At 39.0% G+C, this 13145-nt stretch overlaps 1 protein-coding gene across 1 annotated transcript in view; it reads right to left on the bottom strand.

Annotated features, from left to right (window-relative positions):
- hip1rb (huntingtin interacting protein 1 related b) overlaps positions 1–13145 on the bottom strand; it is a 60580-nt gene that overhangs the window by 20298 nt on the left and 27137 nt on the right. The window contains exons 7-18 of the mRNA XM_079815962.1: positions 12112–12173; positions 11744–11884; positions 10812–10869; positions 7835–7910; positions 7555–7713; positions 7300–7352; positions 7074–7146; positions 4517–4700; positions 4349–4437; positions 2417–2533; positions 2232–2333; positions 1731–1925 (exon numbers count right to left, since the gene is read on the bottom strand). Of these exons, the coding sequence (XP_079672088.1) occupies positions 1731–1925; positions 2232–2333; positions 2417–2533; positions 4349–4437; positions 4517–4700; positions 7074–7146; positions 7300–7352; positions 7555–7713; positions 7835–7910; positions 10812–10869; positions 11744–11884; positions 12112–12173 (1309 nt within the window). The remainder of the gene's footprint in view (positions 1–1730; positions 1926–2231; positions 2334–2416; positions 2534–4348; positions 4438–4516; positions 4701–7073; positions 7147–7299; positions 7353–7554; positions 7714–7834; positions 7911–10811; positions 10870–11743; positions 11885–12111; positions 12174–13145) is intronic.

The following is a 13145-nucleotide window of genomic DNA, read 5'->3' as shown; positions in this document are numbered from 1 at the left end:
GAATATAAGACAAACCCGATGTATTTATAAGAAAAAAAAAATCATATATTTAGAACAATATGGTAACTTCCGAATAGTTTGACCAAAAATCACGAGACTGGTCTTGACAGATTCAGTGCATCATACTGTACTAAAATGATCCACACACAATGTCCCGATTTCAACCATTTTGGGTGCAGGCCATTTTGAATTTTGCAGTAAAATATTATTATTTACAAAAGCACTGATGTATTGTTATGAAACTTGGAAAGGTCACTTGGCGTTATAATACAACAAAACATTAAAATGGCTCTAACTAAAGAACTGTTGGTGCGATTGTCTTCAAAATAAGCATGCAGTGTTTTTGTCGTGTATCTTGAGAAACTAGGCTGCCATTCTGAGGCAGTGGCTGCATTTGAAAATCGCACACTTCCCGACTCTATAGTAGGTAAAAAACAGTATGTGACAAAAGTAGTATGTCCGAATTCACAGTACTCATAAAAGTGTTAGGAAAAAGTACCCGGATGACCTAATTCTTCCAGTGAGACTCTGAAGTGTGCATACAATAGACACTTCACTATCCCATGAGGCCCATTTGTGAATGCCAGTGAAGTGACGTATCAGACGCTGGTAGGTCACATGATACTGACTGTAGTATGTCCGGATTTCATTCATACTACACACATTCCTAATATATAGAACATACTTTTTTGGCGGTAGTGAAGTAATTATGTATTCAAAATAAGTACCTACTCGAGAGAGGATGCAATTTCGGATGCAGCCTGTATGTCTGCAACGCTTTGGCGTATCTGGTACATGTAATCAGAATCATGCCTTGAAGTTACTCAAAGTTTTCAGACAACGCCACCTTGTGGTCAAAATTTATTCATTTTGCCTATTGTCAGAAAAAGGAAAAATGGTAGTGGTTCACCCCTAATAGCTAGGCAGGACATGTCTAGGCAGTTGATAAGGTAATATGGGTGCTATTCTACTATAGCTAGTCACAGAAAGATTGGCAGGTAGTCAAAGACACAGCCTTTCTTCTTTCTTTAATGATTGAGTCTTTTGCGCTGTTGGTGTAGAGTGGGTATTACCCTCTACACCAAAATAGTGGAGATATGGCATATTGTAAGCCAAAACCCACACTAAAATGTACTTTACCCTTCCCAAACTAGTCTGTTTCTAGCACAAGTTAACTTGGTAAAATGCCCCACCTCTAATAGATAGTGTAGGGAGTGAAATTTAGGGTTATAAATAATGTTCTATGACTTTAAATAGGATTTGGGGGATAATATCGTGAGAAAAGCGGCCTGCAATTTAGATTGCGGGAGAGAACAGTCTGCATGGCAGTTGTGATAGCAGAAAAAGAAATTACTTTAATCAGCTGTGGCAAATTCATGATGTTCACCTCCAAATGTTCAATAAAACAAGTGTTGTGATCACCAGAGCTCCTTGTCACCGATCGACAGAAAGCCAAAAGCCCACGAAACAGCGCTGGTTAAAAACTGTGAAGCTAGCATATAACCCACACGCATTACAATAGGTAGATAAACAGATGCAGTTGCTTGGGTTTTGTGGGTGGTTGCTAAGTGTGTTGCTCATTGTTGTTCTGGGTTGCTAAAGGGTTACTAAGGTGTCCTGAGTGGGTGGTCACTAGCGGTCCATGTTGTGCTCTATACAATATAAACTATGTCTTGTACATTTGGCACAGTATAGATCAATCCAAGTCTTCTTCATTAGCTTAACCCTACCTTCTCTTTGAGTTTGCTTTGTAGTTCTCCCAGCTCCTTGATGGTCCTGTCTCGCTCCTGCTGTAGAGTAAACTCTTTCAGCTGAGCTTCCTTCTTCAGGGAGGATAGCTCGACATCTTTACTGCTCACAGACTGTGTTAGCCTATTCTTTTCCGCCAGAAGTGCAGCCATGGAGCTGTTCAGCTGTTCTCCTGTCTGAAGGAAACACAGAAAATAAAACAAATGTTGAATTTATAGAAAGAATTTACAGCATATACAATGTATTGGACAAAAAAACTGAAAAAGTAATCCGATCTCATTCAACAAATGCTCTGGAACATCTCGGTTACATATGTAACCCTGATTCTTTGAGTAGGGAACGAGACCCTGATTTAGTAACTGACACTATGGGAAAACCCTCCAGGTGTGACAATTGTCTGAAGCCTGTATAACAGTGATTCATTGGCTGACGGTGTACAAGGAAATGCATCCTGAGAGTTATGTTAATACTAGATACCATACCGTCTCAGAGCTCTGTAATGAACCCTTGACTTTTTGGATCTCTGCATTCTTCGCTTCAAGCTCCCTCCTCAGCTTATCCATATCAAACTTTTGTTCTTCAAACTGAAGCAACAAGATGAAGAGTTACAATCAGTTCTTGGGTGCTGTTACAGTTCAAGTGAAGGAGGACTTGTGTGCACACTTACCTTCATGTCTGATTCTTGCCTGACTCTATCTACCTCAAAGGCTAACTGTTGCTTAGTTCGTTCAATTTCCTCTTGAGTCTGTTGTGTGGCTGACAGCATTTTTACTGTGTCCGCACTCTAAAAAAGATAAGGGACACAATCACAACTGCATATCCTTAAACATGCGCATATACAAATGTACACAAATCCTATGTAATACAGGCATATACCATTTGACTTATTCAGATTTCCAGAAAACAGAATAACCAAGTTATTTGAAACAAATGCAAACTAAATGAGTAATATCTCTGTGATCACAATAACATACATATACAGTGAGGAAAATAAGTATTTGAACACCCTGCTATTTTGCAAGTTCTCGCACTTAGAAATCATGGAGGGGTCTGAAATTGTCATCGTAGGTGCATGTCCACTGTGAGAGACATAATCTAAAAATAAAATACAGAAATCACAATGTATGATTTTTTAACTATTTATTTGTATGATACAGCTGCAAATAAGTAATTGTACACTTGAGAAAATCAATGTTAATATTTGGTATAGTAGCCTTTGATTGCAATTACAGAGGTCAAACGTTTCCTGTAGTTTTTCACCAGGTTTGCACACACTGCAGGAGGGATTTTGGCCCACTCCTCCACACAGATCTTCTCTAGATCAGTCAGGTTTCTGGCCTGTCGCTGAGAAACACGGAGTTTGAGCTCCCTCCAAAGATTCTCTATTGGGTTTAGGTCTGGAGACTGGCTAGGCCACGCCAGAACCTTGATATGCTTCTTACAGAGCCACTCCTTGGTTATCCTGGCTGTGTGCTTCGGGTCATTGTCATGTTGGAAGACCCAGCCTCGACCCATCTTCAATGCTCTAACTGAGGGAAGGAGGTTGTTCCCCAAAATCTCGCAATACATGGCCCCGGTCATCCTCTCCTTAATACAGTGCAGTCGCCCTGTCCCATGTGCAGAAAAAACACCCCCAAAGCATGATGCTACCACCCCCATGCTTCACAGTAGGGATGGTGTTTTTGGGATGGTACTCATCATTCTTCTTCCTCCAAACACGTTTAGTGGAATTATGACCAACAAGTTCTATTTTGGTCTCATCTGACCACATGACTTTCTCCCATGACTCCTCTGGATCATCCAAATGGTCATTGGCAAACTTAAGACGGGCCTGGACATGTGCTGGTTAAAGCAGGGGAACCTTCCGTGCCATGCATGATTTCAAACCATGACGTCTTAGTGTATTACCAACAGTAACCTTGAAAACGGTGGTCCCAGCTCTTTTTTAGGTCATTGACCAGCTCCTCCTGTGTAGTTCTGGGCTGATTTCTCACCTTTCTTAGGACCATTGAGACCCCACGAGGTGAGATCTTGCATGGAGCCCCAGTCCGAGGGAGATTGACAGTCATGTTTAGCTTCTTCCATTTTCTAATGATTGCTCCAACAGTGGACCTTTTTTCACCAAGCTGCTTGGCAATTTCCCCGTAGCCCTTTCCAGCCTTGTGGAGGTGTACAATTTTGTCTCTAAAGTCTTTGGACAGCTCTTTGGTCTTGGCCATGTTAGTAGTTGGATTTACTGATTGTATGGGGTGGACAGGTGTCTTTATGCAGCTAACGACCTCAAACAGGTGCATCTAATTTAGGATAATAAATGGAGTGGAGGTGGACATTTTAAAGGCAGACTAACAGGTCTTTGAGGGTCAGAATTCTAGCTGATAGACAGGTGTTCAAATACTTATTTGCAGCTGTATCATACAAATAAATAGTTAAAAAATCATACATTGTGATTTCTGGATTTTTTTTTTTAGATTATGTCTCTCACAACTACGATGACAATGTCAGACCCCTCCATGATTTCTAAGTGGGAGAACTTGCAAAATAGCAGGGTGTTCAAATACTTATTTTCCTCACTGTACGTACACTGTATTCTTTGTCATACCTTTCGGAGGAGTTCAGCATGGTTGGCAACCAGTTCAGCATGCTTTTCCTTCAGTTTATTATAACGCAACTCTGTTGCTTGGGATTTTTCTACATGCGAGAAAGTCATCAGCATCAGTTGCCACATATTTGTTTAAGAATCTCTATGTGCATTCATGCACAAACTCACTTTCTGCCTCAAAAAAGTTGCTCTGCATGCTCTCATGTTCATTGTTGCGGCGGCGGAAGGTCTCTAGCTCCATGCGTAGCTGCTCATTCTCCACCAGCGTGCGCTGCTTCTGCACACGCTGCTCCTCCAGTTCTGCCTCAAGACTGTTGATCTGGGACTTGAGCTGTGTGATATAGCGTTGAGCCTGAACACAGGGCAGAGGTTGAAGAGTAGAATAAGGGCGAAAGGGACAGAAAAAAGCACAATGGTGAGATTATAGCACATATTGCAGTGCACAAAAGGAGAAATTGATGCATTTCCAATACAGTGTTCCAGTTACTTTTTCCAATACAATGGCAGTGAATAGTGGGTCGCTTTCAAGCTTCAAAAAGAATCCAAGAGTAGCAAACAAATCACATAGACATATCATGGCTATGAATTGCTTTATTGGTTATATTACTTACTAATTAAGTTATATTACTTAATTGTTTTAAGATGGTGTTTAGAAACATCAAGTGTGAGTAATGCCCAGTACACACTGTACCATTTTGGGCTGTCCCAGACGAAAGATGACTAATTATGACGATTTCTGTGGTGGTGGCTCCTAGGTGGTAGCCTGGATGCCAGCCGAATTTAGCCCCGCCCACAACATTTGAGTTTGGGAAATTCGGTCTGGAATTGATCCGTTGTGGAGCAACTATGCTCGAACAGAAGCTGTTTGGACCAATGAAATTGTCAAGGCGGGCTTTATACGATGATGGACATTTGATAAACAGTAACTTAATCATGCACGTCACCAAAGAGCTCTTGGGTTGAATTTGTTCACTAAACGGAGAACTTGTTCGCATTCACCTTTACTATTTCTCTCAAAAATGATGACCGTGTTGGTAAGTACTTGGCGTGTGAATGCCTGTTATTTACAGTACATTGCTTCTTCCGATTTCTTCCGATTGGGCACTTTTTGCACTTAAATTGGCTTGTTCTTACTGTTGAAGAAAATGATGCATGTGTTTTTCTGAGGGATTGCCGTTTTGACAGTTTCCACCTGGACATATAGTCATATTTGCTAATTATCTTTAAAATATTTGCCCTGTTTTGATCCGATTCTCTTTTACAACACCAGCAACGATCCTTTACACTCATCTTCTTCTTCTACTTCTTCCAGCGTGCGTGCACTGCAGTTGAGTTCTGTTGACAACTAACGTTATGTGTCGCTCCGTTGCTCTGATTGGTTGTAGGTCTATCCAATTGAGGTCTTTCCTGGTTCGGCTGAAACACGCCCCATAATCACAGCCCAATGGGGCAGTATCAGACTCATATTCTGACTAGAATTGAGTATGACGACGTCAGGCTACCTAAACGGAGGTCCTATGTCATTCAGTGAGAGAGGTTCAAAGACAGCCGTCATCACAGTCTTGTGACCAAAGATAGCCTGAGATGATTTTCTGACAGTGTCGGAACTGTGATTCAATAGGTGTCATCATCCTACAGTGTCTACTTACATGTCATACCCAAGTTTATTAGATCCATGACATACAGTGTGATTTGTAATGATACATTGTCATTGTATGGTATATTGTCATTTCCATTGTCAGAAGTTGTGAATGGTACCCTACTTCCGAAACCGTACCGTACCACTATTTGGGGCGCCATTTTTAATACAGTTGAAATTCTTGAGACAAACAGTCAAGAAGCAAGAACAAGATCTGCTGTATGTCCTCCATTGTTGTTTACCGTGTTGCTTTCTTCGCGCAAGAGTGACATCAATCGCTACTTTCCGCCATACACCACGCCTATCAAGTAAGGGTACTGTTGGCGGTGTAAACGCAAGCCGGATCAGTGTTTACCATCCCGAATCGTACTGTACGTTACTGTCCTGTACCGCTCCGTGAAAACGAGGCATTATAGGATTGCCAAAATCGCCCAGTCTGTAGCAGCATTAGCTTTTCTTGGTCTAGATCAGGGGTTCTCAGCTCTGGCCCTCGAGGTCCACTTTCCTGCAGAGTTTAGCTCCAACACTAATCGAACACACCGGAACAAGCTAATCAAGGTTTTCAGAATTACGAGAAATGTATAAGACGGCGAGTTTGAGAATCCCGTCTAGTTGTTGCTGCCAAAAATAGCTGTTATTTTTAGCTTGAATATGAGACAACTTCTTCCAATACAAATGTAAACACAATCTGAACAGATATATTCAGCTGTGTGGACTTTGCTGTTTGACTGAAGCGTATGGTGGAGGAAAGTATCATGTCACAGGGCTCCAGACTGTGACTAAATGGTCACATTTTACAACCTTTTTTTCCTGCTGGTGCCACTACCATGTTGCTCAACTGATAAGCACCATCATATCTGTTGTGTATGAGAAACATCAAACGGCACATGCTCCAAAAGCAGAACGAAACAGCGCCACTCCTTTGAACCACACCACAGGGGTCATTTATAAATAGTGCCATTCCGGTCTGAAAATTATGATATCGTGGCAAGTCTAGGTGACACTGTTCTCCGATGTAAGTCTGGAGTCTTGTTTCATCTCAAAGACTGTATTCCAATTTAAAAAAAAATATGGACAGTATCTCACCTCTCCTTTGATCTTCTCAAGGTCAGCGTGCAGCAATTCAATCTCTCGTTTCAGTTGTTCGATTTGGAGGTCTCTGCGTTACAGACACAAATAATGTCTTCAAAATATAAACTTTCCACCACTATCACAAAATAATTTACATAAACATATAACAATTTACAAAATAACAAACATAATTCCAGATAAAACACATTATATATGGTATGATCATCGAAGATTAACCTACCTATCATCAAATCCATTATTAGGTGGTCCAAAGGCCTGGTCAAATATATCACTCTTAAAAAAACAAAACAGGACACATTTAAGAAGTTGAATAAATAGGAGTCGAGAAATTCAAGAAAGAATCATGCTAAATTTTCTATAAAGTTCCAACCTTTGACTAACTACAAAAAGGTCTATGTGCCAACACATTTAAAGAGCTTTACAACTCAACACCCTATCTATATCATTATGCTCATTAGTTTCTGCTTGCACGTACCGTTGGCTGAGATGCCATGATAGGCTGCGCTTCGCTAACATCTATCAGAGGCTCGGGTTCATCCTCTTCCTGCTCCTCAAGCTCCTCTTCATCTGGGATGACAACCATAGGTTTAACATGCTCTGCCAGAGCAGAGGCCCGAAGAAAGTTGGGTGGAGACTTCAATAAAAAAATAAAATAATAATCAGAAACATAATGCTGACAAGGAATAAGGATGTATTTGTAAGTGTGATACATATATGCTAATGAGATAAACAGAATTCAAAGATAGTTTACTTACATCAGGCAGTCTTGGTATTTGGATGAGCCTCTTGAAGTATAGCATGTCTCGTGCTTTATTGAGGAAAGTTTTGAGGCTAAAAAATATAATCGTCATCATAATGATTATTAATACTCATATAAACTGTACATAAGAAAAGAAAATCCATCTCAATGGGATTCTTTGGAAATCCTTGAGGTAATATGTAAATATGTGTCACAAGTAGATACAGTCATTTTCATAATTTGTTGGGTGGATTTAGTTCACTAAAAAATTATAAAATAAAAATGTAGTGATCATTTGCTCATTCCACCCACCTCTGCCCACCACTGTCTGATTGAGCCAGAACAAATCACAAAAGAAACCCAGCAGTGGAGTAGACAGCGGATATAGTTTGAATCCACCCTTTTCATTCAAATTTGCTTAAAAAATGTATTTAAAAAAGGACTATAAAATTATTATAAATGTTGTCCATACAACTTGTGCGCTACATAAATATTCTGAAGCCATTCTTTGTATGATATATTTAAATCGTTATTCACTGATAATATTCCATTCAAAAAGATTAGACTCTCTTTGTATATTCTGGTCCATGTGGAAATTGTTTTATCACTTTTTATTACACGGCTCTGTGGAATACTTGATTTTGATTTGTCAATTGTGCCATCCAGCATATGTTATTCCCCAATAACAACCAGTAAAAACTGATAACACAGGACCATCTGTGTAGCTGAAGTTGAGCTTTACGCTGTCTAGGAACGGGTTTTCTTCATGGAAGTTTTGCATTTGGTCAGCTAATAAAACATTAAAACCGAAATCAATATTTTGTGTAGGCCACAATTTGTATTTTGTGTTTCATACAGACCATAGATACAAGCGCAGCTGCTACCCTTTTACGACGATTGTTTTGTACACTGTAATGGATTATAAGATAACAAACAGGTACGATTATAAAACAGTTTAATCTCAAATCAATATCTCTTATACCCATAATTATTTATGTGGCGAAATGCTGTGTAATAAGTGGTGTTACTGTACCATATTCAGTGTTTCCCCTAGGTTTACAGCTTTGGGGGGGGGGGGGGTGTTATGGATACGTGGTGTTGCCATAGACAATAAATTAATTAATTTGGTAAATAAATATAAACAATATATATACTATATTTCAGGGCTCAATGCTAAGGATTTTTTTCAGGGGTTCAAATTTTTACTTGCCCTGTCAGAATTTTCACTGACCCCACCACAAAAAAAAAGACAAATAAAATAAAATAGGCCTAGTATTGTTTTTGAGCCATATAAGCTTAATAAATTAGGTTATGACTCTAAAAACTAATATCCTAACTCATATATTTTTTTTTATATTGTTAAAGACCGTCAGTAATAAAATAAGAACACATAATCAAATTATGAGCAAAAGCACAAATAAATAAAGCAGAACAAACATATACAAATGAAATAAACAGTTCTTTTCATGTAGGTCAAAACTAGATTGTCAGGTAGCCTACAAAAATAGTAAGTGTTTTAACTGTTATACGGTAGGGGGCGCTGTAGCGCATTTCCTGCACGAGAACAGAATCTCCTGATCAAAACACTGCCGAAGAAGCAACGTGCGATATCATGTGTAAGCAGATGCATATGTAAAATAACGCGATCATCACCATTAAACAGCATATAAATCACAACTGCCTAATGTTATTGAATGAAATGTCAACCCAGGACGAGTTCTAGGACTGTCAAGCTTTGGGGTGTTGATGGACTCCATCTACAACATCTGTGTTTTGTTCATCGTTCGGACGTAACGTAGTCTTTTACAAAAAAGTGATTTTTTCAGCTTTATGCTCAAAATGTTGCTTTTTCATGAAACTTGCAACATTCAAGTGTTGATTAAAAAAATAATATATGAAGCTGGAATAAAACAGTGGGTCTGTTCTTTCTTTTGATATATTGCATGTTTAGATATTCTGTGGGCCATTAAAACTTGTGAAAATGACCATAAATGCTGGCGGTGACTGGCAAATTTCATGTTTACGTTCATTTAAAAGACCTAACCGACTATGTTTACAATGATACTCAACAAGACAGTCATTTTGATATAATTTTGTGTGAATATTCGCGCGCTGTGAGACGCGTGGCCGTGCGTGTGTGTGTGTGTGTGTGTGTGTGTGTGTGTGTGTGGTGTGTTGCTGCCCTTCGCGACGAGCAAACTGAGAGACACTGTCTCGTCTATGAGCGCTTGAATATTTAAATTGGCAAGGCTTAAAATGCTCAAATGATCAGTTTCCGTGAAGATGCAGCATTGGCCCGAGTGTCTTTCACGCTGGCACTGAACCATCGGGCAATTCTTATTGCCGACCGTAATGACAAATCATTTTTGTCATTCATTCAGGGGGGGCGGGAGGTCGTTTTGGGAGGGCGGGGCGCCCCCCCAAAACAATGGTAGGGGAAACACTGATATTCCTTAAATGTCTGTTTAGTTTAAACTTGCGGAAGCGTTGTGTTTAAAGTCAATATTTCATGTCTAATGGCCGATTAACTGTGAATAATACAATACATTTCAGTCTGTTTCTTACACAAAGCTATAGTATGGCTTCAGAATACAGCATTTCATATATACGCTTAGTCCTCATTCATTGCAATTGCACAGAAAAGAGTGACAAGCCTTTATTTCTTCTTTTGTGTTTCAAAGAAGGAAAGTCATGCAGGTTCAAAACAACATGAGGGTGAGTAAATGATCACAGAAATAACATTTTTGGGTGAACTTGAAGTGACAGCTGTTTAAACCAACCATGAATTTTATAAATGATTTTAGCCACATGTAACATTTCCTTTCCCATTTCCTGAAAATGCTTTCCCCAGTGATTAAAGACATGGAACTATACCCCTCAATGCTATGTAAATATAAATGTTTTACAGCATTTTGGTGAATCATATAGTGAATACAGAATGCTACAGATAAAATAAAAATGTTTTTTGAAATTCTGAAAATGATTGAATGTACCTCTGGAACTGTTCATGGAAGCGTTCACGGTGTCCCTGGAGTGTGTCTGCTGGTAAACCTGACAGCATAAAAAAAAGAACCACAGTATGAACAACCAGGTCCAATTGGTGCAATTAGGGTGCAATTTCAGCTTTTGTTAGAAATGCATTAAAGGAGTAGTTCACTTTAAAATGAAAATTACCCCATGATTTACTCTGGGGGTTAATAAAGACCTTCTGAAGCAAATCGATGGGGTTTTGTAAGAAAAAATGTCCATATTTAACACTTTATAAAGTAAAATATCTAGCCAGTTGCGCTATTTTCGTAAGTTGAATATGAAAGGCGGTCTGGCGGAAGCTAGGTATTTTACTTTATAATGTTTTAAATATGGATATTTTTCTTACAAACCCCCATTTTTTATCTTCAGAAGGTCTTTATTAACGCCCGGAGCTGTGTGGAGTACGTTATTTTTGGATGTACGTGCTTTTTTGAGCTTCAAACTCAATAGACCCCGTCACTGCCAATATAAAGCTTGGAAGAGCCAGGATATTTATTAATATAACTCCAATTGTGTACATCAGAAATAAGAAAGACATATACACCTAGGATGGCTTGAAGGCGAGTAAATCAAGGGTTCATTTTCCTTTTAAAGTGAACTACTCCTTTAATGTTTAAGTCACATTGTGTCTATTATTAGCTGGTAACTGGTTTTGATTTACAAATGTAAAAAAATGAAATAATAGCACATACAAATTGGGTCCTATGAATGTGAAAAATGTCCATAAACTGTGGAAATGCCAAAATGACTTAATTGCCTCATTGGTAACTGTGTCTACAAAGCTTTTAAGAAGCTTGATTATGATTTGATTAAGACATTTACAACTTTTTTCTTTGTCAATCAGCTTTTAGTATTATCAGGGGAATTAGTCTTGGAAGCGTGAAGGAGCTCTTACAGGCGTGCAGTTTGAAGAGCAGTTTGACGGTGTAGTGGTACAGGTGACTGCAGTCCTGGATGACTTGGATGAGCGGTGCTAGTTTACATTGGCCTGACGTCAGTGTGGAGATAGCAATGGACATGTTGAGCTGGCGGAGCACTATGAATATAAAGAAAACAGAGTACAATTACCTATGCAGGTTTTTTCACATAGGTCAAACACAGAAGATAGTAACCTCCATGACACAATCAAAACCAAACTAGTAGGAGTAGGAGACTACAATATCCAACATTAACTTCTTATACTTTTATAATAAGACTGATTTTGGTTTGCCAGAAACAGAATTTTTATTTTATTTTAGACAACACCAAAGACTGAACACTCACCAGCTTCTGCTAATCGAAGCTCTGCGTCCATGTAATCAAACACCTCTACTGTGAGCTGGAACCTGGAGCAGGAAGCAGAGAGAAACCCTTTTTGAAGTTAACATGTTAAATTAAGGTGACTTTATTAGGTACACCTTGCTAGTACCAGGTTGGACCCCCTTTTGCCTTCAGAACTGCCCTAATTCTTCGTGGCATAGATTCAACAAGCTGATGGAAACATTTCTCAGAGATTATGGTCTGTATTGACATGATACCATCTGCAGTTGCTGCAGATTTGTCGGCTACACATCCATGATGCAAATCTCCCGTTCCGCCCCATCCCTACTGGATTGAGATCTGGCAGGATAGAGCCATGCTTTCATGTTGTTTACGCCAAATTAGATGTAGATATGGTTGTGTGTGAAAATCCCAGTAGATCAGCAGTTTCTGAAATACTTAGTCAAGCCATCTGGCACCAACAACCATGCCATATTCAAAGTCACTTAAATCACATTTCTCATTCTGATGGTCAAGACGATCTGCAGAAGTTCAAACTGAGCATGTCTACCTTCCTAAATGCATTGAGCTGCTTCCATGTGATTGGCTGCTTAGATATTTGCATTAATGAGCAGTTGAAAAGGTGTGCCTAATAAAGCGGTGGGTGAGTGTACAGTGGCAGTTATAAGATCACACACTGACTACATTTACAGGAACAATGATAATCAAACTACAGCTGATTGTGTCGTCCAACTACAGTCTTGCGCAACCTGTCTGTCCAAATATACATTTATAATTGCTGGGCAAAGACAAAAAATGTATTGCTTTAGTCAGACTGAAATCAAACTTTGTAAATGCACATACAAGTTTTGGTTGTAAAGTTATAAATTACAGATATAGTGCATTCAGTATTCAGAGCTTTTCATTTTTCCACATTTTATGTTGCAGCCTTGTGATAAAAAATTTTTTTTTTCACATCAATATACTCCATGCCAATGACAAAGCAAAAACTAGATTTGTAAAAACGTTAAAAAAAATTTTTTTATTGCATTTTCTAC

Source organism: Gobio gobio (genome assembly GCF_949357685.1).
Source record: "Gobio gobio genome assembly, chromosome: 4".
NCBI classification, from domain to species: Eukaryota; Metazoa; Chordata; class Actinopteri; order Cypriniformes; family Gobionidae; genus Gobio; species Gobio gobio.
This window is presented reverse-complemented; position numbering and strand designations above follow the sequence as displayed.